Raw genomic sequence first — 27,391 nt, forward strand, 5'->3', positions numbered from 1 at the left:
GGAATAAAGACGGAGATACCCAAGCAGAGTTATTCTGTACAAAGGAACAAGAGGAAGAGAAAAAAATGACGGAGGGATAGATGGAGACAGGGGCAGCAAGCTGAAGTTGTCCCAAGTGAAGGTGGGACGTTTATCCAAACTAGCTGTTCCTATGCATTCTGTTGCTCGTAATTTAGAATTTCACATTATAAAGAGAAGACTATGCACATCGAAACGTAGAAATTGGAATGCTGCATAACACTGAAAACCTACAAATCTTCTTCACAATCAGGAATTACTTGCAGACTAGCAATTTCTCTGACACTATTTTCTATGGCGTCACTACGGTCAAAAAGCATGCCTCCAGCCTGATGCATCGACCCCCTTTCTCCTTAGAAGTTGGAATCTATGCAAAAAATATGTCAATTCGCCTTTGATTTCAAGAATAAATATTTGCTTAAGCAGTTTAGGTCCATAGTGAATTAGCTTGACAGGGCTTTGTGAATGGGAATGCGATGCTGAACGAATATGATTTTCATGCAAAGTGGAAGCTTAACACAGAAGGTGAGTAATTACAGTGGCACATTTGGGCCAGGAGCTTCCGGGCAAAATCAACGGACATATGGGAGAGGCTGGGTTGTCCAACAAGCAGCAGGACCAGTGTGACGCAGAAAGAAGATAATGAAAGCATAAATCCATCTCATCATTGTGTTAAACCCTGTTACACGTCACGATACAATAACACTGATGCATAACGGGTTAAAGTATTCTGAGATATAGTACTTTTTCAAACACAGTCTGAGATTATAATCAAGACAGCTGGAAAGGCTCTTAATCATGCAGGCAAAAAACAGAGATATTCTAATACGATAAAGAAGCCCACCTCATGGTAATGTACATTCTGTTTGGCTTATATTATGCGTTAGCTGCTACAGTTCGAGCAGTTGTCATTAAGAGCTGAATCAGAGTTCAATGGGCGCAGCTTCTTTTGTCCCCCAGAAAAAACGGGGACTCTGGCTCGATACTCAAAAGTATAAGAGCAAAAAAGCTGAGAGACCCCTCCAGAACGCTAGATGGTAAACCTAGGATGGGAACTGCTGGACCAGGAACGGGCAACCACAAGACATCTTGAATGTGATAAAGCGCATCTTAATTAAATATCTAGACAAGAGAGAAAGACCACCAAATATGAAGAACGGATCCTCCGTCCTCTAGACATCACCAGCAAACATCAGCTGCAGCTGGAAAGAAGTTATGGCGACATTCTGGCTTCTTGTATCATTGGTACATAACCTTGTACACCAATTCCCTGAGGGATGCACTTCTGTATGCCCTGGGATGTCAGAGCAAATACCAAGTTTCATCAAAGAAGTCCCTTTCTACGTGTCTCCCCCATCTCTGTTGATAGGATCACTTCCCTACTTCATATATGGTAGACCAAAGACTCACCGAATGGGACTTGATTAGTGTCCTGGTGGCTGCTACTGCATTTTGGCAACGGAAGGCCCTGGATCTGAGCTGGCAGTATTGTAGCTAGGGCTGGGCGGTCTTTGCGTAGCGCCACTATGCATAGTTTTGAAAACAATTGTGGAAAACGAGCGCACGTCCTGAGCAAGGCTGGGCGGACTTTGTGTAGTGCAACTACGCATAATTTTGAAAAAAATTGTGGAAAACGAGTGCACAACCTGAGGGACCGTGTGCCCGGGACAGAGGTCCCTCATGCTTGGGCAGGCTCCCCGATCTCCTTGGTCTGGCTGGGTTGAGAAGCAGGGACAGGCCCCGGGCCTCCTGAGTTTCGGTCAGGGCATGGGAGCCCACGTACTGCGGCCTGACAAGTGTCCATCTGCCCAGGACAAGGGACCCTGGTGCAGAGCCCCGGAGCCCTGAAAGGGCAGGCGGGAGCCCTACCGCTATGGCTCGGCGCAGGCAGATGGGAGTCCTTCCGGTCCCAGCCATCTGGTCGCACCTTTCCCCTCGGCAATCTGGTCGCACGCAATGCTTTCCAATGGGGCGACCAGATGGCCGGGCTTCCCTGGAAGTCCTGATGGGGGCTCATACGCCTCCCCGATACCAGCCAGGGCTCCAGGAGGTCGGGCGCCTCCGCGCCTAGGGTCCCCTCCATCACTTGGTGCGCACGCTTTACCAGAAAGGGGGGTAGACTTCCTCCGGATTACTAGGGGCAGGGTATGCCGGGACGCCCCTCCCGGGGATGGCGGTTCTCAGACAGGGACCAGATGGGTTGGGCCCGGACGACACCTCCCGGGTAATCGGGGTTCCCTCCTCCAGCCCGCGGCGAGGCAAAGTGCCCGGGACGGGCTCCATGGGTCCCCGTACGTCCAGGCCTCGGGAGCTCCTGCGGGCCTCCCCATGCCTGAGGCCCAGTGTGGGGTCTTTGAACCCCCCCCCCAGCCCTGCAGCCCCCGGAGCCCTGCAGCCCCTGAACCCTTTAGCCCTGAGCCCTGCAGCCCCCCCGAGCCCTGAAGCCCCTCGAGCCCTGCAGTCCCCGTGCCTTGCAGCCCCATGGAAGCCCTCCCGCGAAGGCTCGGGCGGGCAGATGGGCGTCCTTTCGGTCCCGGCCATCTGGTCGCACCTATCCCCTCGGGCATCTGGTCGCACGCAATGTTTTACATTGGGGCGACCAGATGGCTGGGCTGCACTGGAAGTCCCGATGAGGGCTCATTTGCCTACCCGAATCCAGCCAGGAGGTCGGGCGCGTCCACGCTTAGGGTCCCCTTAGTCTTGCGGTGCGCACAGGTTACCAGAAAGGGGAGTAGCCTTCCTCCGGATTACTAGGGACAGGGTACTCTAGGACCCCGCCCGGCCTAGCGGTCCTCAGTCGGCAGCTGGAGGGGCCAGGATGCTGCCCCAGCCTTGGGTCCGTCCATGGGCCTGCCTCGTGGCAGGCTGCCCTGGATGGGGTCCGGCAGGACCGGGAAGCCTCCCCCTGATGGGCTGGGTCCAGGGGCCCCAGGGAGGGCAGCCTCCCCACTCCAGTCTCAGTCCTAGGTCCTGCTGCGTGCCAGGGTGCCTGAACGAGGTCCAGCGGAGGTTTCCCCCTTTGCCTCCGGGCCCAGGAGCCTTGGCTGGGTCCATGGGCCCGCCAGGCACCGGCTCGGGTGCTCCAGCGCTGGGCCCCATCCCCCGGCCTGCTGCACTGCCAAAGGCCCGGGACGGGGTTCCGTTGTGCCCGGGGAGCCTCCCCTTGCTTGGCTGGGTTCAGGAGCTCCGGCTGGGGCCCCTGAGGGGCCCCGGGGAGGGCAGCCTCCCCACCCCGGGCTCCGTCCTCGGTCCTGAAGCGTGGCAGGGTGCCCGGGACGGGGTCTGGCGGGCCCGGGGAGGTGATCCCTGCGTCTCTGGGCCTGGGAGCCCCGGCTGGGTCCAGGGGTCCCGCCGGGCCCCAGGTCGCGTGCTCTGGCCCTGGGCCCCGTCCCCGGCCTGACGCACTGCCAAAGGCCCGGTACGGGGTTCCGTTGTGCCTGGGGAGCCTTCCCTTGCTTGGCTGGGTTCAGGAGCTCCGGCCGGGGCCCCTGAGGGCCCTGGTGAGGGTGGCTTCCCCACCCCGGGCTCCGTCCTCGGTCCTGCCGCGTGGCAGGGTGCCCGGGACGGGGTTCCGAGGGCCCCTTTCAGTTCCCTAGTTTGTGTACGTGCTGCGCAAAATACGTAACACTCGAGCAGTAAAGACTCGGTAAACACGATTTCTCATTGCTAACGTCACAGAGAAGTTGTGCCGATCATTTTTTAAAATTAATTTCTTCTTTTATTGGGAGCTGGAATCGCAGAGTCCACTGTCTTACAGTCGCTTCGTAGAGCCTAAAACCTCTCACTGCTTTATTCCATGAGGGCAACGTGCGTCATACTGCTGACGTCACCGCACATACTAATACAGTCGGGCACCGGGTGTCGTCACAGTGCATACAGTCTCACCGCTGATGGCATCCCAGTTCAATCTGTCTCTGTGCTGATGACGTCACAATGGAGGACTTTATTACTGCAGCAAGATATCTGCCTGCTGATTACACCACAGCGGACAACGCCTCCATTATTTTGTTTTAATTTAAAATGCATATTTTAGGGATGTAGAACGCAATAGGTCTTGCATTACCGCAGGTTTGAGCAATTTTTATTGTAAATGACATTGCCTTTTATTTATGTTTTGGTTTTTGAAACATAAATGAAAGCCATTGTCATTTGCAATGCCAATAGGTCAAACTTTAATAATGCGAGACCTATTGCATTGCAAATGTTTGTTAAAAATACTTCTGGGTGACAAATCCCTCCCAAAAAAATAATACATATATATGCATTATACCGCCGTACAGGTCGGGAAGGCAGCACCGCCACATAACTATAGTGGACTGTTGATTTCCGATACACGGAATCGTTCTAACAGGATGACAGGAGTGAGCATTATGTAACTGGCCAACACACTGGAGGCTCTATGAAGAGCTTGAAAAGAATTGTTTTAAGGCAGAACCCATCGGGGTAATATTTTAACGTGGGGACCACAAGCCCCAGAAAGTAATGGATAACAAGAGCCCACCAGAGGGCGACATAACAGCGAAACAGGGACTAATTCCCCATGCATCTGCACATAAACAAGCCACCCGTGAGCAAGGAGCAGGAGCTCCGAAACGCGCTGGGTGAGGCGACGGAAATCTCCAGATACGCTTGCTGGTTTGCCAAATAAAGACTGCTGCGAAAGCTGGGGTCTGCCTGTCATTGCGTGCGTCTCCATGTTGCTGAGGGTTGTATATAACAAATGACACACCTACGAGTTTGTTTAATAAGTGTTTTTTTTTTTGTTTAATCTCTCCTACTCACATTTTATTTTTCTACCCAAAGTAGAATACATACTGGAGTACCTAGCTCCGCTGGATTAGAACTGACATTTGCTCTCACGTAGTTCAGCATTTGTAAAATAAATTGGTGCTATTACGCAGGGTACCCAAAAACACTAAGCTAAACAAGCATGATTCTACTAGAATGATGGACAAAACATTTTTAGATTATATACTATTTATGTTATACAATATTGTGGCATTTCAAACATATTTTAGCAAATGCAAAACAGATTTGTTTTACCTGTTGTGATTCTTGCAATAAAAATTTGAGTTCCATTCTCACGGATGCAAGACCGCCACCCTGAGCTCCATGGAGACTGCAATAACTGAGGAACACTCTCAGAAGGGCCTGATTCTTCTGCAGCCACCACTTACGCTTTTCAGAATGCTCACGTTTGGCTTGTAGTCGACGCCGTTCCATCTGATGTCGCTCATATGACCCGATATCAGTTTTGTCCATAGCATCAAGGTCAAGAATGTCATCTCCTGTGTTAGTATATGCTTCAGAAGAAAACTCCCTTTCTCTATTTTCCAATTCATGATTACATATATCATGAATAGCCGCAATCTCCTTTTCCAACCAGTTATAAAGCTGAAATCTAAGTTTTCCACCATCTATTTCATAACCGGTAGCCAAAGTCCTCAGCTCTGTCATAAGTACTTTCAAACATGCCCTAAACTTAAGTTGCTCGGCAATCACATCAACTTCACTGTCAAAACCTTGAGATGTTTCATGTAACATTTTGGATGTTTTATCAATGGGATCCTCTTTGCTATGATCTCCCAAAGCCTTTTCAAATTCTGAGTCTTTCATTGTTGGACCATCATCATCATCATCAGTTTCCTTTTCTGTATGTTGGTCTTCACCCCAGTCAAGTTGAAGGGGGCTATCATCAACTGTGACAAGAGGCTGACTCCAGTCAAAATCGACTTGCAGCAGAGGCACTTCATTTTTCTTTAAAGAACTTGGGGTTAGCAAATCTATGCTGGAAGGTGCATCTTTCTTACTAAGTTTTGGAATTTTAGATAGTACTTCAAGAGCCAATACAGGACAGCCTACTTTGAAATGGGCATTGGCAGTAGTAAAGAACAGCTTTCTCTCAATGAGGTTGATTTCATCTAGAGTACTTCTCTCTGTTGTTAAACTTGTATTGGAAAGGACAGAATCGGGTGAGATGAAATGTCTTCGGATAAGCAATGGGTGAGTCCGTAAGTAGTTGTAAAAGCTGAACACAACAGGATTACATGCCTTTATTACAGCTGTAAAAAAAAAAAAAACACATTAAACACGTATCTTTGTTTTGTCATTCAAAATCATACAACAAGCATATTCCTCATACTACTTAACAGCCCCTTCCTTTACGATTGTTGCTTCATTACTCTCTAATTACCATAATCTGGGAATAGGTTTGGCTTTTTGTAGGTTTGAACCAGTATTTAACAGCGGTCGGTGACTCCTTGCCTATTTTCAGCACCATGGAGATCCACAATGCCGCCCATGATTAAACCATGCTCACCGAACAGCATGATGCATACCTGAAGCAGCAACCAGTATTCAATATATTTCTCTTGGTGGTATTGATATCTCAACATTATGCTGCACTGTTTTGGGTAACACAATCTCTACGCCACTGAGCGAAAACCATTAAGGCAGTTTGGCAAATGAATGATCCCATTTCAGTCTTTTGTTCATTGTGCAGTGCACTACATTCATTGAGAGATTATACTGCTAAAGTACTAGGTGCCTACCTTCAGTAACACCTTGACTGGTAGAGACTATCTAACTGCAGATTCCTCACCGCTGACTATTCCAAATAGTCACACTGGCACTGGATCTGGAAGCTTTTGTATAGCAATTCTCTCTTGTGTCGACAGGTGACATCATGCAGCATCGTTTTACCTTGTGCTGCTCCGTCTCACAAGGATATGACACCGGGACATATATACATATATATATATATATTCTGCTCCAAGGTTGTCCACCTGTAAGTAGCACTCGACCAGCAGCTTAATTTATGTGTAGGTAGGGACGGGGATCCGCTTGTAGGAGCCGCTCCGTAGTGGATTTGCAGACGCGTTTCGAAGCTCCATATGCTTCTCTTCAGAGGCTTTAATGGAAACGGTGTGCACAACCGCTAACCCACTTCACCATTTAACATATGACACACACACCAATGGGAGACTCAAATGAGACTGTGCATTATGGGAAGTGTAGTGCGGAAAGCACATAATCAAGTCCTGTATGGACCCTGCAAGTGGGCCCGTCCTCGATCCTATGTAAGGCTGCTGTTCTACTTTCGTGGCCCCCAAGGCTTCCGGGGTGGTGCATACTCCGCGGCTGCACGGCCGCGTGTTATATATATATCGGAGTTCCAAACGTGCACTCGGATCTTGTATAAAATTCACCAAAAACCAAGGCTCATTCAAAGCATGTGTTAGAACCGGAAATGTATGTAAGCCTTGGCCGGTGGGCGTATCGGTGTGTGAACAAGCCCCCAGAGGGTGAAACGCGTCACGTCGGGTTTATGACAACAATAAACCCCTTTGAATGGTTTTTGTTGAATTTTATACAAGATCCGAGTGCATGATTGGAACTCCGTTCTTTGTTATTATTAAATACCAGCATACTCCACCGGCATCGTGCCACCCCTCAACGGGCTACGATCTCCATCAGGAGTGCTCTTTGCTTGGGGATATATATATATATATATCCGACGTGACGCGTTTCACCCTCTGGGGGCTTGTTCACACACCGATACGCCCACCGGCCAAGGCTTACATACATTTCCGGTTCTAACACATGCTTTGAATGAGCCTTGGTTTTTGGTGAATTTTATACAAGATCCGAGTGCACGATTGGAACTCCGATATATATATAACACGCGGCCGTGCAGCCGTGGAGTATGCACCACCCCGGAAGCCTTGGGGGCCACGAAAGTGGAACAGCAGCCTTACATAGGATCGAGGACGGGCCCACTTGCAGGGTCCATACAGGACTTGATTACGTGCTTTCCGCACTACACTTCCCATAATGCACAGTCTCATTTGAGTCTCCCATTGGTGTGTGTGTCATATGTTAAATGGTGAAGTGGGTTAGCGGTTGTGCACACCGTTTCCATTAAAGCCTCTGAAGAGAAGCATATGGAGCTTCGAAACGCGTCTGCAAATCCACTACGGAGCGGCTCCTACAAGCGGATCCCCGTCCCTACCTACACATAAATTAAGCTGCTGGTCGAGTGCTACTTACAGGTGGACAACCTTGGAGCAGAATATATATATATATGTATATATGTCCCGGTGTCATATCCTTGTGAGACGGAGCAGCACAAGGTAAAACGATGCTGCATGATGTCACCTGTCGACACAAGAGAGAATTGCTTTTAATGGTATGAATGAGTCTCGGCACGTCGATTCGTTTTGCAGCTCACACGTCCTCCAATGCCTGACGCGTTTCGGTGTCCCTTTCTAAAAGGCTGTAGGCTGTGAAATGTATGCGCTGTTTGACCTCAGTCCTTATAATCATCATGACACGCCCTCTGATGGGCTGCTCGGTTGAGCCTGTGCATACTGGGACTTGTAGTCAATGAGATGCGCCAATGTTACTGCAGCTTAAATTTAAAGCCCTGAATGGGCCTCGGCATGACGTCCTCATTCTAAATCCTGCATAGCTTTTCCGCAAACACAGTTCGGGTACATACCCAGCTGAGCGGCCCCCAAGGATAGCGGGGTGGTGCTCTCTCGGCGGCGGGGCAGCCGCCAACATATACTGCTTCAAAAGTGCCCGGAAGGTGAGAAAGCACTCCAAAGCCAGCATTCGCTGAATGCTTTTAATGGTATGAATGAGTCTCGGCACGTCGATTCGTTTTGCAGCTCACACGTCCTCCAATGCCGGACGCGTTTCGGTGTCCCTTTCTCAAAGGCTGTAGGCTGTGAAATGTATGCGCTGTTTGACCTCAGTCCTTATAATCATCATGACACGCCCTCTGATGGGCTGCTCGGTTGAGCCTGTGCATACTGGGACTTGTAGTCAATGAGATGCGCCAATGTTACTGCAGCTTAAATTTAAAGCCCTGAATGGGCCTCGGCATGACGTCATCATTCTAAATCCTGCATAGCTTTTCCGCAAACACAGTTCGGGTACATACCCAGCTGAGCGGCCCCCAAGGATAGCGGGGTGGTGCTCTCTCGGCGGCGGGGCAGCCGCCAACATATACTGCTTCAAAAGTGCCCGGAAGGTGAGAAAGCACTCCAAAGCCAGCATTCGCTGAATGCTTTTAATGGTATGAATGAGTCTCGGCACGTCGATTCGTTTTGCAGCTCACACGTCCTCCAATGCCTGACGCGTTTCGGTATCCCTTTCTCAAAGGCTGTAGGCTGTGAAATGTATGCGCTGTTTGACCTCAGTCCTTATAATCATCATGACACGCCCTCTGATGGGCTGCTCGGTTGAGCCTGTGCATACTGGGACTTGTAGTCAATGAGATGCGCCAATGTTACTGCAGCTTTAATTTAAAGCCCTGAATGGGCCTCGGCATGACGTCCTCATTCTAAATCCTGCATAGCTTTTCCGCAAACACAGTTCGGGTACATACCCAGCTGAGCGGCCCCCAAGGATAGCGGGGTGGTGCTCTCTCGGCGGCGGGGTGGTGCTCTCTCGGCGGCGGGGCAGCCGCCAACATATACTGCTTCAAAAGTGCCCGGAAGGTGAGAAAGCACTCCAAAGCCAGCATTCGCTGAATGCTTTTAATGGTATGAATGAGTCTCGGCACGTCGATTCGTTTTGCAGCTCACACGTCCTCCAATGCCGGACGCGTTTCGGTGTCCCTTTCTCAAAGGCTGTAGGCTGTGAAATGTATGCGCTGTTTGACCTCAGTCCTTATAATCATCATGACACGCCCTCTGATGGGCTGCTCGGTTGAGCCTGTGCATACTGGGACTTGTAGTCAATGAGATGCGCCAATGTTACTGCAGCTTAAATTTAAAGCCCTGAATGGGCCTCGGCATGACGTCCTCATTCTAAATCCTGCATAGCAAACAGCGCATACATTTCACAGCCTACAGCCTTTGAGAAAGGGACACCGAAACGCGTCAGGCATTGGAGGACGTGTGAGCTGCAAAACGAATCGACGTGCCGAGACTCATTCATACCATTAAAAGCATTCAGCGAATGCTGGCTTTGGAGTGCTTTCTCACCTTCCGGGCACTTTTGAAGCAGTATATGTTGGCGGCTGCCCCGCCGCCGAGAGAGCACCACCCCGCTATCCTTGGGGGCCGCTCAGCTGGGTATGTACCCGAACTGTGTTTGCGGAAAAGCTATGCAGGATTTAGAATGAGGACGTCATGCCGAGGCCCATTCAGGGCTTTAAATTTAAGCTGCAGTAACATTGGCGCATCTCATTGACTACAAGTCCCAGTATGCACAGGCTCAACCGAGCAGCCCATCAGAGGGCGTGTCATGATGATTATAAGGACTGAGGTCAAACAGCGCATACATTTCACAGCCTACAGCCTTTGAGAAAGGGACACCAAAACGCGTCAGGCATTGGAGGACGTGTGAGCTGCAAAACGAATCGACGTGCCGAGACTCATTCATACCATTAAAAGCATTCAGCGAATGCTGGCTTTGGAGTGCTTTCTCACCTTCCGGGCACTTTTGAAGCAGTATATATATATATATATATATATATATATATATATATCCTGCACGCACTAGCGTCAATTTCTTCCTGAGCTGTGTCCGTGCCACCAGACGTGGAGCCTAAACAAACAAAAATGAAAACAGCGTACACAACATTTTTGTGATGGAATATTATTAACATCAGACTGTGTGACATCATTCCACAGAAAGGGGGGGGAGGGTGGGTAGCTGAAGAATCTGCAGTCACAGTCTCTACCAGAGAAAACATTGCCAAATGGGAGTAACTTGTTCATCCGATAGAGACTTCTAACCATAGATTACTCATTTGTGAATAGATAGCAAAGCAGTACCACCCAGGCTGTGGGTCTGTAGAATGACTCAGATGAGGAAATCCTGCTGGACAGATCGGGCAATATGCTTGTCCCATCACACCTGTCTGTCTAGGCAGTAATATTTATTGAATTGATGGAGAGACACCCTTGTAGCAGAAGCATGACTGGCACACCACATGATACTGCTGTGGCAGCAGCTTTTGCTCTGGTGGAGTGTGCATGCAAGCCTTCTGGGGATTGCTTTTTGGCTAGCCCATAGCAGATCTTAATGCACATGATAAACCACCTAAAGATTGTTCTTTTCTGTATTACTTTGTGTGACAAGGAGCCCGGCACCGACAGAGACTACTCATGCCCGCCTCTCACTGACTGTGTGTCCCCCTCCATGTCCCCTCTTTACCTCCAGGCCCCGGTGTCCCGGGACGGAACGACAGCCTTCGGAAGCACTGGCACTCCAGGTGAACACTGTTTCTTTAATTGGGATGAACTAACAGCAGACCACGCCCCCGTGGAGGACGTCACAGATACAGAGCCAACATATCCCGGAAGTCGAGTAGGAGAAGTGTGTGTGATCACCGGAGAGGAGCGGAGAGACCGAGGAGAGGAGCGGAGAGACCGAAGGAAGAGCGTAGACGAAGAGACGACCGACGAGACCAACGGACATCGAGCAGCGGTGCCGGTAGCAGAGCCAGGAGGCCAACGACACTGTGACTCGCCCCGCCACGTTTCCGTGGGAGAAGCGTGGCACCAGCAGGTACGGGCTCGTATAGCGGGCTGGGCAGGACGCCGTAGTGGGCCTAGTACATAAGAACCGTATCCCTGACCGTACCCTTCCTCACTAACCCCGTCACGTAGGTTAGGAGTACTGAGCACGGTGAACCTCCTTCACTCCCTGGCCCCTTTCACGGGATTTGTTTTGAACGCCGCACTGACACACATCTACCTTCTGTCCTTTCTTTACCCCCCCCCGTCCTGAGGACCGGATAACCGCCCTGTCTCGAAGACCTCGGCACCCTGGAGCGGAGCCGGAGAGGGAAGACGCCCCCTATCCGTCGCCTGGCCCAAGACATCGAGGAAGAGAACACCTTGCCTTACTACCGCCCAACGATAAGAAGGAAAAGTGTGCATAAAACGAATAAAACAACACGAGAAACCACTCCTGTCTCCGAGCCTCATTGCATCCCGCAACACTTTGCCCAAGAAAATCTGACACAGTTGGTCATACTGCAAAATTCCCTGGTCCTCTCAATGTAAAAACTAAGGACCATCTTAGGATTGGTGCAATCCTTCGCTGGATGAGGCAGTAAATAAAATGTTGATAAGATGATATATTGCCCTATGTGAAAGGGCATGACTACTTTAGGCACAAATGCTACTTTTGTTCGAAGTACTAATTTGTCCAGAAAAAAGGAGACGGATGGTGGAACTGAAGACAAGGCTTCAAGATCACTCACTTATCTATTAGATGTTATGGTGTCGTGGAACACTATTTTAGGTGTGCATAGACATAATGAACAAATATGCCAGTGGGACCATATCCTCATCCTTTAAAAAAATGCGTCACAACAGATGACTTGAAGAGGGATGGCTGATCCAGTAAACGTAAAAAAGCAGAAATGGATGATAAGTAATAACTGTGGCTGCATAATAACCACGCTGGAGGTGTAGGCTGTGCAGGCTCGGGTGCAAGATCTATCCCTACAGCTGCGACAGGAGATCCTCCTGAAAAGACATGTGCTCATGGCTAAAATTCCAGGTATCACACACTCCTTACCTAGTTCAGAGCCACTAAGGCTCTCTTGATCTTCTGGAGTACTCTGGGCAGGAAAGGTGGGGGGCGGGGGGGTGGGTTGTAAAGGAGTTCTGAGCCCAAATGTAGGCAAAAGGTGTCTCCTAAAGGAGATTACCTTGGGAACTACAATGCACAAAAGCTTGGGCACTGCACGTTCTCTGCGGTGGCAAATAGATCAAGCTAGGTTTTCCCCATTGTTGAAAGCCTGTGTCATCTCAGAGTGCAACCAGTATCTGTGATACGCTAAGCACTGTCAACTGAGTTTGTCTGCTTTGGTGTCTAAAGATAATGCCAGGTGTTGGGCAATCACCCCAATACCCAAATGCCCTACATCTCTCCCTGATGATGTCCCCAACCCAGAAACGATGCATCCATCCCAATTGCTTTTTCTGGGTGTGATAGAAAAAGGAGTCTGCAGCGGGACATATTGCAGTCAAGGTGCCACCACTGCAGGTCTTTCACAGTCTCCTCCGACACCTGGTTAGAACCCAACAGATTTCCTTTTGTGCTTAGCACACTGGGAATTCAGAGTCCACTTCAAAGCCTGCATGTACCACCTGGTGTGGCGTATACGTAGGATGCAGGAGGCCAAGAGGCTACATAGACTCAGAGCCAACCTCACTGAGACCCAGGCTGCAGGTTGAAACATCGGGGTCATAGCCCGTATGTCCTGGACTCTTTAAGGTAGAGGGATGGCTCTGAACCCCTCCATAACCATGATGTCACCAATGAAGGGGAGCTGTTGTGATGTCACCAATGAAGAGGAGCTGTTGTGAAAGAGTTAAGTGTGACTTCTGCATGTTGATGGAAAACCACAATGATGTCAACAGATCAGGAGTCGTCTGGAGGTGGTTTACAAATGTTTGAGGTGCGTCAATCTTCAATAGGCAGTAGTTGAGATATGGAAGACTGGTATTCCCAACCTTGGCCGATGGGCTGCCAACACAACCATCCTTTCTGAACACCAGAGGTGCACTAGCTAGGCCAAATTGGAGAACTGGTGAATTGAAATGCTCTTAGCCCACTTGAAAACGCAGGTAACACCTGTGAGATTGCAGGACGGGAATGTGGAAATTTGCATCCTGCAAGTCCAGTGCTACCATCCAGACTCCTGAATCACGGGCAGATAGAACTTGGGCCAGGGTGAGCATGTTAAACTAGTCTTTCCTAAGGAAGAAGTTAAGAGAGTAAAAATCTAGGATGGGATAAACGCCTCAATCCTTCTTCGGTATCGGAAAGTAACAGGAGTAACAACCATTCCTGATTTCTGAAACCAGCACCTCTCTATTGCTCCTTTGGCTTAGAGTAACAGAACAGACAAGTGATCCTACAGAAGATGCTGAATTGTGGGTGGTATGTCTGGACGATAGAAAAGAAAGGGTAGGCAGTAGCCTAGTTCCACAATCTGGAGAACCCATTGATCAGAGTTGATGCTCTTCAAATTTGAGGAAGTAAGAGGTGATCTGGCCTCCAATCGGTCAATCGTGTGTTGCCACAGTTAAACTAAAGAAGTTTTGTGGCAGTTGCAGAAGGTGGGGCTGTGGCTTGGGTAGAATACTGCAGATTAGCTTTCCAAACTCATCCCCTAAGGAATTGAGAGGTTGCTGTTGCTGACAAATACTGTCTTTGCTGATAACAGTCCATCAGTAACAGCCTCATTAAATCGTAATAAAGGTTGTTGTGAAGATTGGCCTGAATTTAAAACCTCCATCATTAGTGTTATTTTAACTTCTGGTGTGGGTAAGATGAGGTCAAGAGACTCAGCTGCACTTCTAATTACTGTGGCAAATGAAGATTACTCTTCAGTTGCTACTGCAGGATTTGGCAAAAAAAGGCCAATGTCCGCTGACGTATCCAGACTAATGGCAAATCTCCTGCTTTGATAATGATAATATTCTTGATCATAATTAAACTCTTCCTGAGTGTAATTTGGCCACAATTGAGTATAGAGTCAAGATCTAGACTGAGGAACGTGTGTCTCAGAGTTTGATTGTGAAATTGGATGATATGCTGCCGCCAGCAATGTCGGTCTCAGAGCAGACGTAAAAGGCAAGGGTGTTGGTTGTGTCAACTCAGTGTCCGAACAAGGTCTAAGGGCACAGCTAGTGGTGAGGATGACATCGCTGATTGAATCCACAGGGCCCAAAGTTGCTCCAGTGGGATCCAGTGAGGTACCAAAAATCTTGTCCATAGTTAACTTAAGATGTTGGAGTTATTCTGGCATCGCTACTTGTTCAGAAGGGAGCTGTAATTGGATCACCATCGAAGCAGAGTCCGTAGTGGTAGAACACCTCCATGGCCAAGAGATGCCTGGTGCATAGGGCAACTCCGAATGGTACGAGTGGCAAGATGTAGGTGAACCGTGTCTGGACTTTTTAATGTTTTTTTAAGCCTCCTCTTTGACTTACCTCACTTCTATGAAATCCGATCATGACAGCAACCTCTAGAACGAGAGCGCGTTCACGTCCTCAACTTGGACTGGGGTCCCTATGCCCTGGACTATCTGGAACAGGTGCTCAACTGCTCGACGACCGTGAGCTTCACCTCGCAGATTGCCTTTTCTTCCTCTTGGCACACAAATTGTGACTGGAGCCAAGACACCACAAACAGACGGCATGAAGATCTGTAACTGACATCTGTTGGGTACAGTCCTTACGTGGTTTAAACTGTAGGTCTGGTTACATATCTGCAGACTTAAATAATTTTAATGAGAGAAAGGCAAAGTTTGTTGAATGAATGTTGGAGCGCTGGATTCAGATCAGTTGATGCGGAAAGAAAGGAACTGATGCCAGCTTGAGTAGGTGGAGTATATATACTGATCAAGACGTCACATCCACGTGAGGCATAGCAGCACAAGATAGAATGATGCTGCATGACTTCACCTGTCGGCATGGGAGAGCATTGCTATTAACAAAGTTTTCAGATTCAGCCTGAAGCCAGGGAATCCTCAAAAGGTGAGGAATCTGCTGTTAGAAGTCTATATGAGAAAACTTAATTTAAAAATAAAAGCTTGAGGTCTCTATGACTGAGGTGTCAACATTATTCGATCAATCTTTCAAGGTGATCAGACAGTCATTAGGACTCCATTGTTTACAAGCAATACAATCTAGCATGCGCTCTATAAAGCCCTGTCCTAAGTGAAATACCTGGTTTACATAAGAGCTTCCTTCCTTGAAATTAAATGCTAGAGGGGCGGAACAGCACCAGAGACGTAATTAACGCATCCAGTTAGCTAAGCAGGAATACTATTCCCTTCAGATCAGACTAGCCCTTAAAATGCCTTGTGAACCTTTTAGAGTTATTAATAACATACCGCTGGCTAATAAGGCCCAGATAATTCCAACATAAATTCTGTGATGGGTTTTCCACATTTTTTCTAGTTACAATTGACAACATTAGAATATTAACCATAAAAGACTAATTTTCAGACTGGAGTTTCTCGCTAGAAAGCCCTCCTGCCACGTAACCAAAGAAATATTTCCAGTTCAGGGAAGTCACCATCCCCAAAGAAATTCAAAACATTTTCAGCTCCAGACCATCTAGCTACCCCGCTGATCTATGCCCAACCAGTATTCTGAAAAGACTGGGCCTTTTCTTAGTAACGGTCTTTTTTAAACCATTCCTTGATGTACAGGGAAGTACCAGAGGATTGGAAGAATATCATGGTCAAGTCCTTTATTAAAAAAAAAGGCTACTCTCTCTCCTTCAGATTTTCACCCTACATTTCTACTGTCATTCTTAGAAAAAATTCTGATGACACTTGCCTTCAAACAACTACAGCAATGCATTGAAATAAAGAATGTATTCCTTCTTTTCGTATCGGCCTTTCAGCTGAGGCACAGTACTGGGCTCTTTGTATTAACAATCTTGGAGGACATTTGATGGATGATGAACAGTTGAAGCACTGGCAAACTAGCTTGTCAGAATTGTCAGAGGCTTCTAATACCATCTTATATTTCTCTCTTGGATTAGGAAAACCATGGCTGTGATCTTCTAAACACTAAATTAATTTACTTTTTTTTTATCACTAACTGCACTCAGACCATCCTCCTTCCTACATTTAAGCCCACCTCTGACCATAAAGGGCCTGGGGTACTCCAGGGCTCAATCCTTTCACCTTTGCTGTTTAATATGTAGCTGATATCATTGGCACACATTCTTCATTTAATGGGGGAATCATATTTTGTATGTGTTCCTGTTATCTTTTATCTGCTTCTATCTGGTGTAAATTCTGGTGGGCTTTCTTCAGTGTTTTCCAATGTTTTCAAAAAGTGTAAAAATCGGTTATCAATATTTTCTATTTTTTGCTCTATAGAAAAGTACAGGGACTGTGTTTTTCCAGTGCTTAAAAGAAATTTGCTTACATTTCATCTGCTTGTTCATTCGTATTGTCAATTATTTCTCTCTTCTATCATGCTCCTAAGTCCCTTCTTTCTAACCTTTCCATGATTTTCTTTTTCCAAGAAACTTAGTATTATTTCTCTCACTCCCAGTATTCAAATCGCTGTCTCCAGCCGTCCAGCCGCTCACCCCATGCCAAAGATAGGTGCGAATAGAAATATGCCTGCATCTCATTAGGCTATGACTGTAGTATATAAAAGTTTAATGGTTGAATTTACCCTTCTGACTCCAGCTTTGTTTTTCTGATAAATGGCAAAGATTTGCTGAATTTAAATGCTTCACTTGAAACATGATTGGTATGCATATACCTATCACATGTCTAAGGAAAACATTTATTAGCCCAGTTTTTTAGTGGCATCTTAAGGCAAAGAGCAGGACAGTGCTACGATGGCAGGCGATCACTGGGCACCGCACTATAGAATAGGAGACATCTATATAACAGGGCTCCTGAGAAAGTGGATTCACCCCTATTTCTGCCTTAAAACATACATGTGTACTACGAAAATGCTATGCACACATACTGTGTATTAACTTTTAGCTATGTCATTTTTATCAGCTGGAAGACAACTAAAACTCTAGTTTGCCTGCACATTTCAAAATTCTAGGGGGCGTGGCTTGGCGAGCCAGCATGGCGGACGGCTTTTAGGTGAGCTCCGTCTAGCCCGCCACATATCCTATAATTATCCTGCTCCCCTGGCCGAGTTTCCCATCGCCAGACACGGCGGAGGCTTGGTGGTCGCGGCGCTCCTGTTTCCCGTGCTCCGGGACCGAGAGCGGCGCCTGGAGGCTGAGACGGGTCCAGTGCGGAGTTGGGGCCTAGAGGCGACGTGAGAGCCGCGGCCTCGATTGCGGGCTGGCGGACTGGCTGGGAGCGCCCCTGCCTGGGGCACTGCAGACGATCCCCGGCGAGCAGAGGCAACCTGTGTTCCTGGTCGGCGGGCCTCCCACCCCACCGGGGATAGACTGGCAGCAGGTCCGACGAACGACGGACGTTGTGGAGCGCACCAGCGCTTGCGGCAGTAGTCGCCATTTTGGACCCGCGCCGGGGGAGCTCCTGGGCCCGCGTGGAGTCCAAGGTCTATGGGCTGAGGGTCGTGGCTCCCACACGCTGCAGAGTTGGCCCAAGCGGGCCTGGCACCTGAAGTTGAGCCCGGGAGACGGAGGCAGCAGAGACCTGCGCGTCGGATCGCCAGGACCACCTGCGACTACGCCTGGTGACGGCAGTCGAGTCGGGCTGCGGCGCTAGTGGAAGAACTGCAGGCTGGGTGTTTTGCTCCCTGTGGCTGGGGTGTCGGGGCTTCCCTCCCTCCCCCCCCCCCTTACTGACCTGTGATCGCCTGGGGGTTCGGCGGTGCTGTCGGCCCGCGTGGGGGTGCAGGAGGGTGGCCGGGAGGCCCGCAGCGCTTCGGGGATAGCCTGGAGGCATATCCTGTCTGTCCCCCCGGGTGTGCACTGGACCCGGTGTGGGACCTAGTGAAGTCTAAGGCCCGGGAAGCATGGTGGCACCGGGGCCTACGTGGTGACTCTGGGGTGCCCCTGGGGGGCCCTTGCCGCCCGTGAGTCTTGGAGAGGCATAGACGCCTGCCCGCTGCGAGACGTGGAGTGGGGCCGCTGGCTCCGCGCTGGCCGGAGCCGCTTGGCTGGGGCCCCCGAACGGCCGCCTCGGCAGTCAAATCGAGCTGCGCGGCCCGGAACTGGTCTGTGGGGTTCGACTGCGCCGCACACGGGGGCCCGGCGAGGGACACGGGAGCGGCGCTTCTAGAGGGACGAAGGACTGCGGGGATCCGCCTGCCTCACCCGGACGAGGGACAAACCTAGCGGAGGGCCTTCTAAACAGACCACGCTAGATAAATATGCCGGCCCGGGGGGCTCTGCCAGGACGGTGGCCGGGCCCCGGGTGCCGTGCCGGACAATGCTGCCCTTCTAGCGGCCATCACCCAGTCCAGAGATGCCCTGGACGCCAAAATAGGGGCGGTGGGCTCCGATGTAATGCTGCTGCGCCAGGATCTGCGCAATGCTGTGGCACGTATTACAGAGGCCGAGACCCGGGTCTCTGGGGTAGAAGACGTGGTGACTACCCTGCAGCAACGAGTGGCGGCCCTGGAGACTACCCAGAGGGGCCTGGCATCTAGGGTTGAGGACGTGGAGGGTCGGGCCCGACGCAACATCCTCCGCTTTGTTGGCTTTCCGGAGGGCTGCGAGTCTGGGAATATGGAGGAGTTTCTCACTCGGTGGCTATTAGGCTGGACGCTCGAAAAACTGCGTTCTGGCTATGAGCCTTGGCGTTTAATCAATACTAAGTCACTGTTTGCGGAATTCAATCTCACTGACAGACAGATCAAACTGGCGCAAAGGGGAGCAGACTACATGGTGCTGAGCATTGAAAAACTGGAGAAATTACCATTCACAGTAGCAGAAAAAACAGCTACTGAGCGGATCATACATGGTAAGATTACTCTGCCTGTTACAACTTTCCATTTTCAGTATTTCCTAAAAAATATACCAGCAGGCAAATATGAAAGGTTGGATAAAGAATACATCAAGACATCCTGGGATTTACCTTACACACACAGATGTTGGAGTGGGGGACCAGAAGTGTTTCTTAGCAGTGAAAACTGTGAACACGCACTAAGCGGTATTCTCCTTTGTCAGGGTATTAACTTACACGGGGCCTGTGATGGTTCCACTACAAACTTATCCTGCCACCTGCACGGTTCACCGGCAGCAGTGATCAATCCAATCTTTGGTCAACTTTCAAACGGGAGTTACTTTATATTGAATGATCACAGCTGCTGTGGCATGCTGCCAGGTATCCCATATCTAGTAACGGTTACTTTCAGGGTCACTTGCTGTATTCAAGTCGTGTTTCCCCAAATAAACCTAGTCAGGGAGTCGCTTTTATGGCCTTCACTGAATATCTCTTCTATACGAGTTGATACTTTAAGCAGAATGAAAGCCATTCTTTTACAAAAAACTGTGCCTTTGACCTCTGCCAAGGAAACCTATGCTCTCCAAGTCGCAAGGACTTCTGCGGAGATACATACCCTTTTGTATACAAACTGCCCTGGGCATTGCTCAGAAATGTTAGGTCGTATCTTAAACATGTCTGATACGAGCGGTATTGTACATGTATTTAAGAACGTGTGTGCAAGACTGTTATCACCTTTTCAAGAAGTCCTTGGAATTTTTCCAAACTTCGTGCACTCTGTGTTTGGCTGACTGCCGCTCCTTTTAGCACTCGTTGCAGGGATACTATTTTTGCTAATACTGCTACGATATGGCAAGCCAAATCACCAGCGACACCCAGTTCACCATGGAAAGAACTCTATTGGAGATGGAGTGTTGTGAGCGCATCGTCAAAATTCTGGGTTTACCTCGTCTACGAGAATTAAACACCACTTGGTTCCTGTCATTCAGACCAATTTGGCAAGATTGCATCTTACCTGTTCTAAGCTGCCTGCTATGCGGTTGAAGAATGCGTGCTGGACATTTGTCTGACACTCCCATCAGTCATGCCTACGGATATCGATACTCTGCTGGACCCGATAACGGTCCATGCTATGTGTTATCCCCAGCGGCTACCAATCCTGATGGCGGCATTCATTGAGATCTCACAGACGCAACATGCTACTGCTGAGGTACGAGAGGAAACACCAGGTGGGCAGGTAACATCCAATCCGAACATTGCTGATGCTTCCCATGCTGAAGGCGATAGTTCGTATCTCTGTGCTGTTGATCTTCTACACAAGGTATTCCAACTCTCACCCACAACAGTAGACGGCTTGTTGTCTATAGGATTAGAAAATGTTATGTTTTCTCCATCCCCACACACTGACTTTTGATTCAAGTACACAGTGTTCCGGAGAGACTCTGAATTTGGCCTTCATTCCTTTTCAAACATGCTACTGACTTTGGAACTTTTTTTCCTATGATTAATTTTTCCCCCCCAAAATTTGTATTTTTTTGCATTTTTTGGCACAGTAATCTGCGTATAGTAGAACTATTCATAGAGAACAGAATTCTTTGATAACACTTCCAGGGACAGTATGCCACCTTGTCATGAATAACAATTTGACTTGTGTAACCTGATATGAAATGGTTTCGGCCTCTTTTTTCTTCTGTATTTACGAGCCATTTCATCACATGTATATATTTTGGATCATTCATCTACCATTCCAATGTGATCTAATGCTTAGAATGAAAAATTTCCGTTTATACGTACAACACTTTTTATGCATAGCAATGGTTTTGTAATGTATTTTTAGACAATATGTTTTAGATATGTTTTTAGCTTATTTTAGCAAACCAATGCGATACTCTGTTTTAAGATATGTTTAGAACGTTTAGGATTTAGTAACGTCATTCATACGAAACTGGAGTGGGTGTTGTGTGTAGATTTAGATTCCGTTTATAGGTATCCCGATTTATGCCCTTATATAGGTACAATTCACATTGCCCTTATTTGGACTTGGAAATCCGGCCCTTATTTAGACATTGTCCGTACAAACCAAATACAGGCATGGCCACCTACATCTGTCCAGACATGTCACAACTATTTCTTGGAAAACCAGACCCTTAAGCCTTAAGGCATTTCCTCCAGCTTGAATATTGATTTCTCCAAGAACTCATTCATTATGAATGAACATCTATTCCTTACGGGTTCATTCATGACGTTCCTCTGCCCGACTTTTACGTCAATACTGGCATTCCTAGATACCTTCAAGGTATAAATATACCAGCACTTGCCTTGGCAAATTGCGGTTCCCGGAGGATTCGATCCAACCTAGACTACGCGGTTTGCCACGGAAAGTTCGGAAGGAGATCGAGTTCCAGCCTGATGCACTGACCAGATGCTGTCATCCTCCTCGCAGAGAATCTAGCTCCAGTGCTCTCTGACTTCCCTTGCGGGGGGTTAGACTATCGAGTCCAGAAAAGAGATTCCAACCTCTCTCATTCTCAGGTATGGAGCTGACTAGAACTTAGAGAAACTTTTGGCAACTCTTGGCTAAATTAAAATATAGCTAGCTATACTTTAGAAACAACACCTACTTCAAACCTCGTACTACACTTAGGTTACACTTATGTTATTTATGTATGTATTTTGATTAATATATGGCATAGCTACAAACCATGCTATTGCAGTATTATTTTATCTTACTGCTAACCTCGTACATATTGTACTTCGCAGTCTGTCTTACGATTGTAGCAATTCATATCTCTTGCACGAGAAATAAGACTGTTCAATAAACCCTTTTTATTGAAAACGCCCGTCTCTCTATTTCTGTTCAACTCTGTAGAAATGAAGCATGCACGATTGACTGAGTGAAACTGTTACCTATTATTTCCACGATTCTGAGACTGTTCCAATTCTAAAGGGAAACAAAGTTGTCATGTGTGTGCGGTTGTCAGAGACCAATCCCTTCTTGTATATTCGAGAAGTTTCTAGTTACCTCTGAGTTAGCTGGCACACACAAGTAATTAAGTTTAATATACTCGGTAGAGACATACTGACCTTAGTCCTATGTCAAATCTATAGTGTATGTTATTCCAATGCGTAGAGCCTATCAGGGATATAGGAACTACACTACAATGTAACCGATTTGCTTTGATAGGTCCCACAACGGCCAATAAAGTAAGATTTACATCTTCAATGGAACACTGAAAATCAAGATCGACCTGCAAAAGAAGCTACTACAATACCTCATTATCTCTTCAAACCCTAAATAGAGACAGGAATTCGTCCTGTTATGGCTGATTTGGTCAGCTAAGTGTTTTTTTGTGCTATGTTTTTTGGTACTTATTGAGAGCAGGTTTAATAGCCCGATTTATTATGGTAAGGTCAACGTAAGCAGGTTTGTGCAACATTTATAAGCCATACATAATATGGATATCCCTAATTTCCCTCTGGTCCACAAAACACAGTCACCATCCTTTCAACCAACCTTGCAAAAGTTACATGCTTTTCAATAGCAGACCTCTGTTGTGCCTTTCTATCTATCTCCATACATGGAGCGAGTCAGTTCATCTTCCTGTTGTCCTTCCAAGGGTCTCAACTTTTGTGGTGCAAGCTCCTATAACGATTTATGGTGTCTCTTTCAATCCTTTCCCAAGCTTCGAAGAGTGACCTAGACACGCTGATTTTCGCCAGGGTGGTTCAGTATGTTGAGGACTTGTTTTTAGTATCTATTACTTTAGATCACTTTAAGGTAGACTCACTGAACTGAATAAAATGTGGAACAACATTGCAAAGAAGAAACTCCAGTTTTGCCTCTTTCGAGTGCAATTTTGTGGCCAGGAATTCTTAGCCTATCCGTGAGCGCCACCTGTCAATCTACTATTTGGAAGTCATTTGTTAGTTGCCCCGTCCAGTGACCTTCTCCAAGGTACATAGTTTCTTGGGTGTGGATGGGTACTGTAGACAAAGGATTTTGGGCAATACCGCTATGCCAAAGCCTTAACAACGTCAGCAAAGACCCCCCTCCCCCGAAACCTGGCATTTATAAAATAAGCCCAAAAATTGGTTATACGAATAAAACAAGCATTGACTTCTGTGCTGGCTTTTAGGGCTCACTGATAATTAAGACTGGTTATAATGCATAGTCAAGAATGCAATGGGTTTGACCTTAGGATGGTGATCCAAGACAATGGGGATCAGAAAACGCCTGTAGCCTATTTAACTGCATCCTTGGACCCAGTCGAGGCTAGGCTTCCACCGTGTCTCCACACTGTGACTGCTGCTAACCATCTTATCGAAGCCTCTGAAAACACTACAATAAGAGACACTCTGATTGTTGTGGTGCACCATGCTGTTTTTGCTTTTCTCCTCATTACCAAAACCCAACATATTTCCACAATCAGATTGTCAAGATAAAAATGTTTTGGATGTCTGCTCCTCATTTTAGTCTTATCCACTTTTCCTACCTTGAATCCACCATCTCTAATGACCACCTTTGAAGAGAACAGCATGACTGCTAGATTGTCTTTACCCATTTTACCAAACCCATATTTACTTAACTGACATTCCCATTCTGAACTGCATAGATATACTTTGTTGATGGACCATGTCTCATAAATGATGAAGGTGTCTTGGCTGCAGGTTACTGTTATCTTATGAAATGTATATCAAATTGTAGAAAGTAGCCAATTGCCTCCTGTTAAATCTGCTCGAGTTGCTGACCTCATTGCACTTACTCATGCCTTTATCCTGGCCGAGAAAAAGATTGTAACCATGAATATAGACTCAAATTACGCGACTGAAGTGATGCATGCCGTTGGGCTTCTTTTGATGCAAAGGGATTTCCTAACATACACCTGCACTCACATAAAGAATCGACACTATGTACAAAATGTATTACCTTGATGTTTCCCAAATACATTGCTATATTTAAGTGCACTGTCAACCAATATCCTCACAACAAGGTGTCCCGAGAAAATGTCCTTGCTAATTCAACCGCTAGAAGGCTACTCTGTCTGAAATGCTGATGTTGCCATGTATGGTGTACAACTGATTTGTGTTGTTTATCTTCTATGAAAGATTTGTCTATGTTGCAGGAACGAGGCTCAGAGTGACAAACCACAATGGATCAAGCACAAATGTGCAAAAGACCCCAAGAGAGTGTGCAGAGACAGGGCAGAATGTGTGTGGTCACAACAAAATTTCTATGCCCAAACACTGCATGGTTGTATCATTGAGCCACCCGTGTCAGTAAGGATGGCATGATTAACGCCGCAGCAACCAACTGGTATGTGAGCTTCTTTTCCTCTATCACCAAAAATCACTGCCACTCCTGTGTCATTTGTCAGTCCTATAATGCTGGGAAAGGGATAAAGACCATCCCAACTGCTCACCCTCCTGCATTGGGTCCCTCTGTACACCCGCAGATGGACTTTTGTGTGATCATTTGTATGTTATCAGGGTAGGTGGAAGCTCCAGGCCGAGAGAAAGCAGGACACCCGCCCTCTCACAATATTCAAGTGGGTTTAGGGGAGCAAACTAGGTCTGCTGTCCTGTTGTTGCGGGAGAAGAGGATGAAAAGGAAATCTGCTGGGTGGATCTATGCCCTGCCCTCTGGGTCTGCTCCTGTACTGCTTGACCAGCTCGTTTAGCTGTCAAGTTTGCAGCTGGTATGTTTGACATTGGCGAAAAGAAAACCCATTTTGGAATCCTCAAAAATGGCGAGACTGGTGGCAGTCTCTCAACGGAGGAGGTAATTGCAGACCTAGGGACCGAGTAATGGCCTTGCTGGTAAATGCCTCCAGCTCATAATATGCCTCGTTACCAAACACGTGCCCCCTGTTGATTAGGTTCGGCTAGAAGTCTGGAGAAAAGTTAGAGGTCCCGAGCCAGGCACTTCTGAGAATGGTGACTGATGGGCCACCAAGTCAGCTATATCCAATCCCGATGTTATGATGTGCAGGAGGCATTTTGGTCATCGTTCATCAACCCTTGGAAATGCTGTGAGATGTCCTCCAGCATATGAGAAACCATCATCTGGGCCATATCCCACAAGGAATGGGTGAAACCCACCAACAGACACTTCATTGTCCATTTCAGGGCCCTGGTTCCCGCAGAAAAATGTCTTCTTCCCCCAAGCTCCAATCGCTTGGATTCCCTATCAGCAAGGTTTGTCAGGAAGCCTCTGCCTAACTGACCAGAGCAGGAAGCCTGTATAACCAGTCTCTCTGATAAAAGTCAAAGAAAGAATAATAGTGGACCACTTAGTGCTGGACGGTAATGTCAAGCCATTAGTCAGGTGAATGTTTGGGCTAAAGATTTTTCTCTCATGCTGCCATGACTAGTCCTATGATGGCCTCATTAAATGGGAGTAAAGGCGCTGCCAGTGGAGCCAATGGCAAGAGGACTTCCGTAAGGTCATTTGTTTTTGCATCGATAGTTGAGAGCTGTAGGTCTAATACCGCTGCAGCTTTCAGCATAATCTTATGCAGGAAGGCCACTTCTAGTGTTCAAGGGAAAGAGGGTAAATCCACAGTTAGTTCCAGGGAGGTGTCAAATACACCAGTGGAGGACAGACCCTTGAAGTCTCCCTGAAGATCCTGGCCAGTGTCCCCAAAATGGCAGAGATTCAGGGCTTCCGAATCAGTTCCAAAAAGGTCATTTAGTCAATTTCAGTATTCCTCTCCCTCAATGAGACATTAGGTTTGTCTGCAGGAGCTTTTTATAGAAGCAGTATCTGGTAGCGGCACCAATGCTGTTCTATCGGGTGCCGGGGAGGAAGAAGCGCTGGTGGCAGCATCCCTGTCCAAGGTGTTGTGTATCAGAGCACTAGGTCAAAACAAGGCAGAGTCAGCATCGAGGTCGATGGTACGGCGTCCGTTGGTGTCTGGGCCATAGGGAGGAAGACTGGTGGTCCATTTGGAGCCAATGGAAATGTGAATGGCTTAAACGGCTATGCAAAAAGAGAGTATAATGCCACCAGGTCCGACCTTGGCATAGAAAATCTAGGGGTAGCTGGTGCCAGAGTTGGTAAACCGGAAGGGGATGGTGCCTTTAGCCCGACTTTGCCCATTAGTCTGTGTTCTGTCATTCACATTTTTCTTCTACCTACTCTGGCATGCATCAAGGGGCAATGTGTCAGCCCACTTCAGCCATTGGCTGAATTCACTATACGTTACAGGGTGCTGCCCTTTCACAAGGAGCACATCAGCACACAAAGTAGTTTCCTTCTGCAATGTGGGCTTTTTTGAGAACAAGACAAAAATGTTGCCTTTAACCCATGTTTTATTTTAGATTAATGAGGACACAGCAGCTTTCCAAACAAGAAAGTTTTGCAAAAAGGAAGACAAAGGAGGAATTGCCAAAATGCTGGTGGCCAACGCCAAACCTAATGGCTTCAACAATGCTTGTTGTGAACATCGCCTGCATGAGATACAGAATGAATGTGACAAATACGGTGATGATTAAATATAGTTTGGAAATACAAAATAATCCAAGATGTCTTTCAATGGAAACACTTTTAGGAGGTGGAAGGATACAATCAAACAGCCAATAACATGAAGGTGAGACTGAAATACTCCGCTGGGCAGATCGAGGATGTGGCTGGTAATGTCTCAAGCCAGTGGCTGAAGGGGGTTCATCCAAGAATGGTCTGAAGGGGCTGAACCGAAGCCCGCTCTCTGTATTGAACATACAAAGATTCGCTTTATCAGACCAAATTAGAAACCTATACTTAAAGCACAAGGGTACTGTGAAGGGAGTGATTGGCTACTTACAAAGCTTTATGATTTATTCTTTAAACACAGGTAACAAAACTTTAATTAGCCCATGCTAATCTCCTATGCTTAAGTACTCAATTAGATTCAAAGGAATAGACAATCTCTATAGCTCTACCATAGACAATTATGCACATGAGCGGATGTTTGTATTATTGTTAGAGCACTGTTCTTCAAT

General features: G+C 47.5%; 1 protein-coding gene across 3 annotated transcripts in view; it reads right to left on the bottom strand.

Moving 5' to 3' along the window:
• DMXL2 (Dmx like 2) overlaps window positions 1-27,391 on the bottom strand; it is a 2,034,639-nt gene that overhangs the window by 1,013,284 nt on the left and 993,964 nt on the right. For all 3 annotated transcript variants that reach the window (XM_085644194.1, XM_085644192.1, XM_085644193.1), the window contains exon 24: window positions 5,062-6,080. In XM_085644194.1, coding sequence (XP_085500320.1) covers window positions 5,062-6,080 — 1,019 coding nt within the window. The remainder of the gene's footprint in view (window positions 1-5,061; window positions 6,081-27,391) is intronic.

The sequence above is a fragment of the Triturus cristatus genome, chromosome 3_1 (assembly GCF_964204655.1).
Source record: "Triturus cristatus chromosome 3_1, aTriCri1.1, whole genome shotgun sequence".
Classification (NCBI taxonomy): Eukaryota; Metazoa; Chordata; class Amphibia; order Caudata; family Salamandridae; genus Triturus; species Triturus cristatus.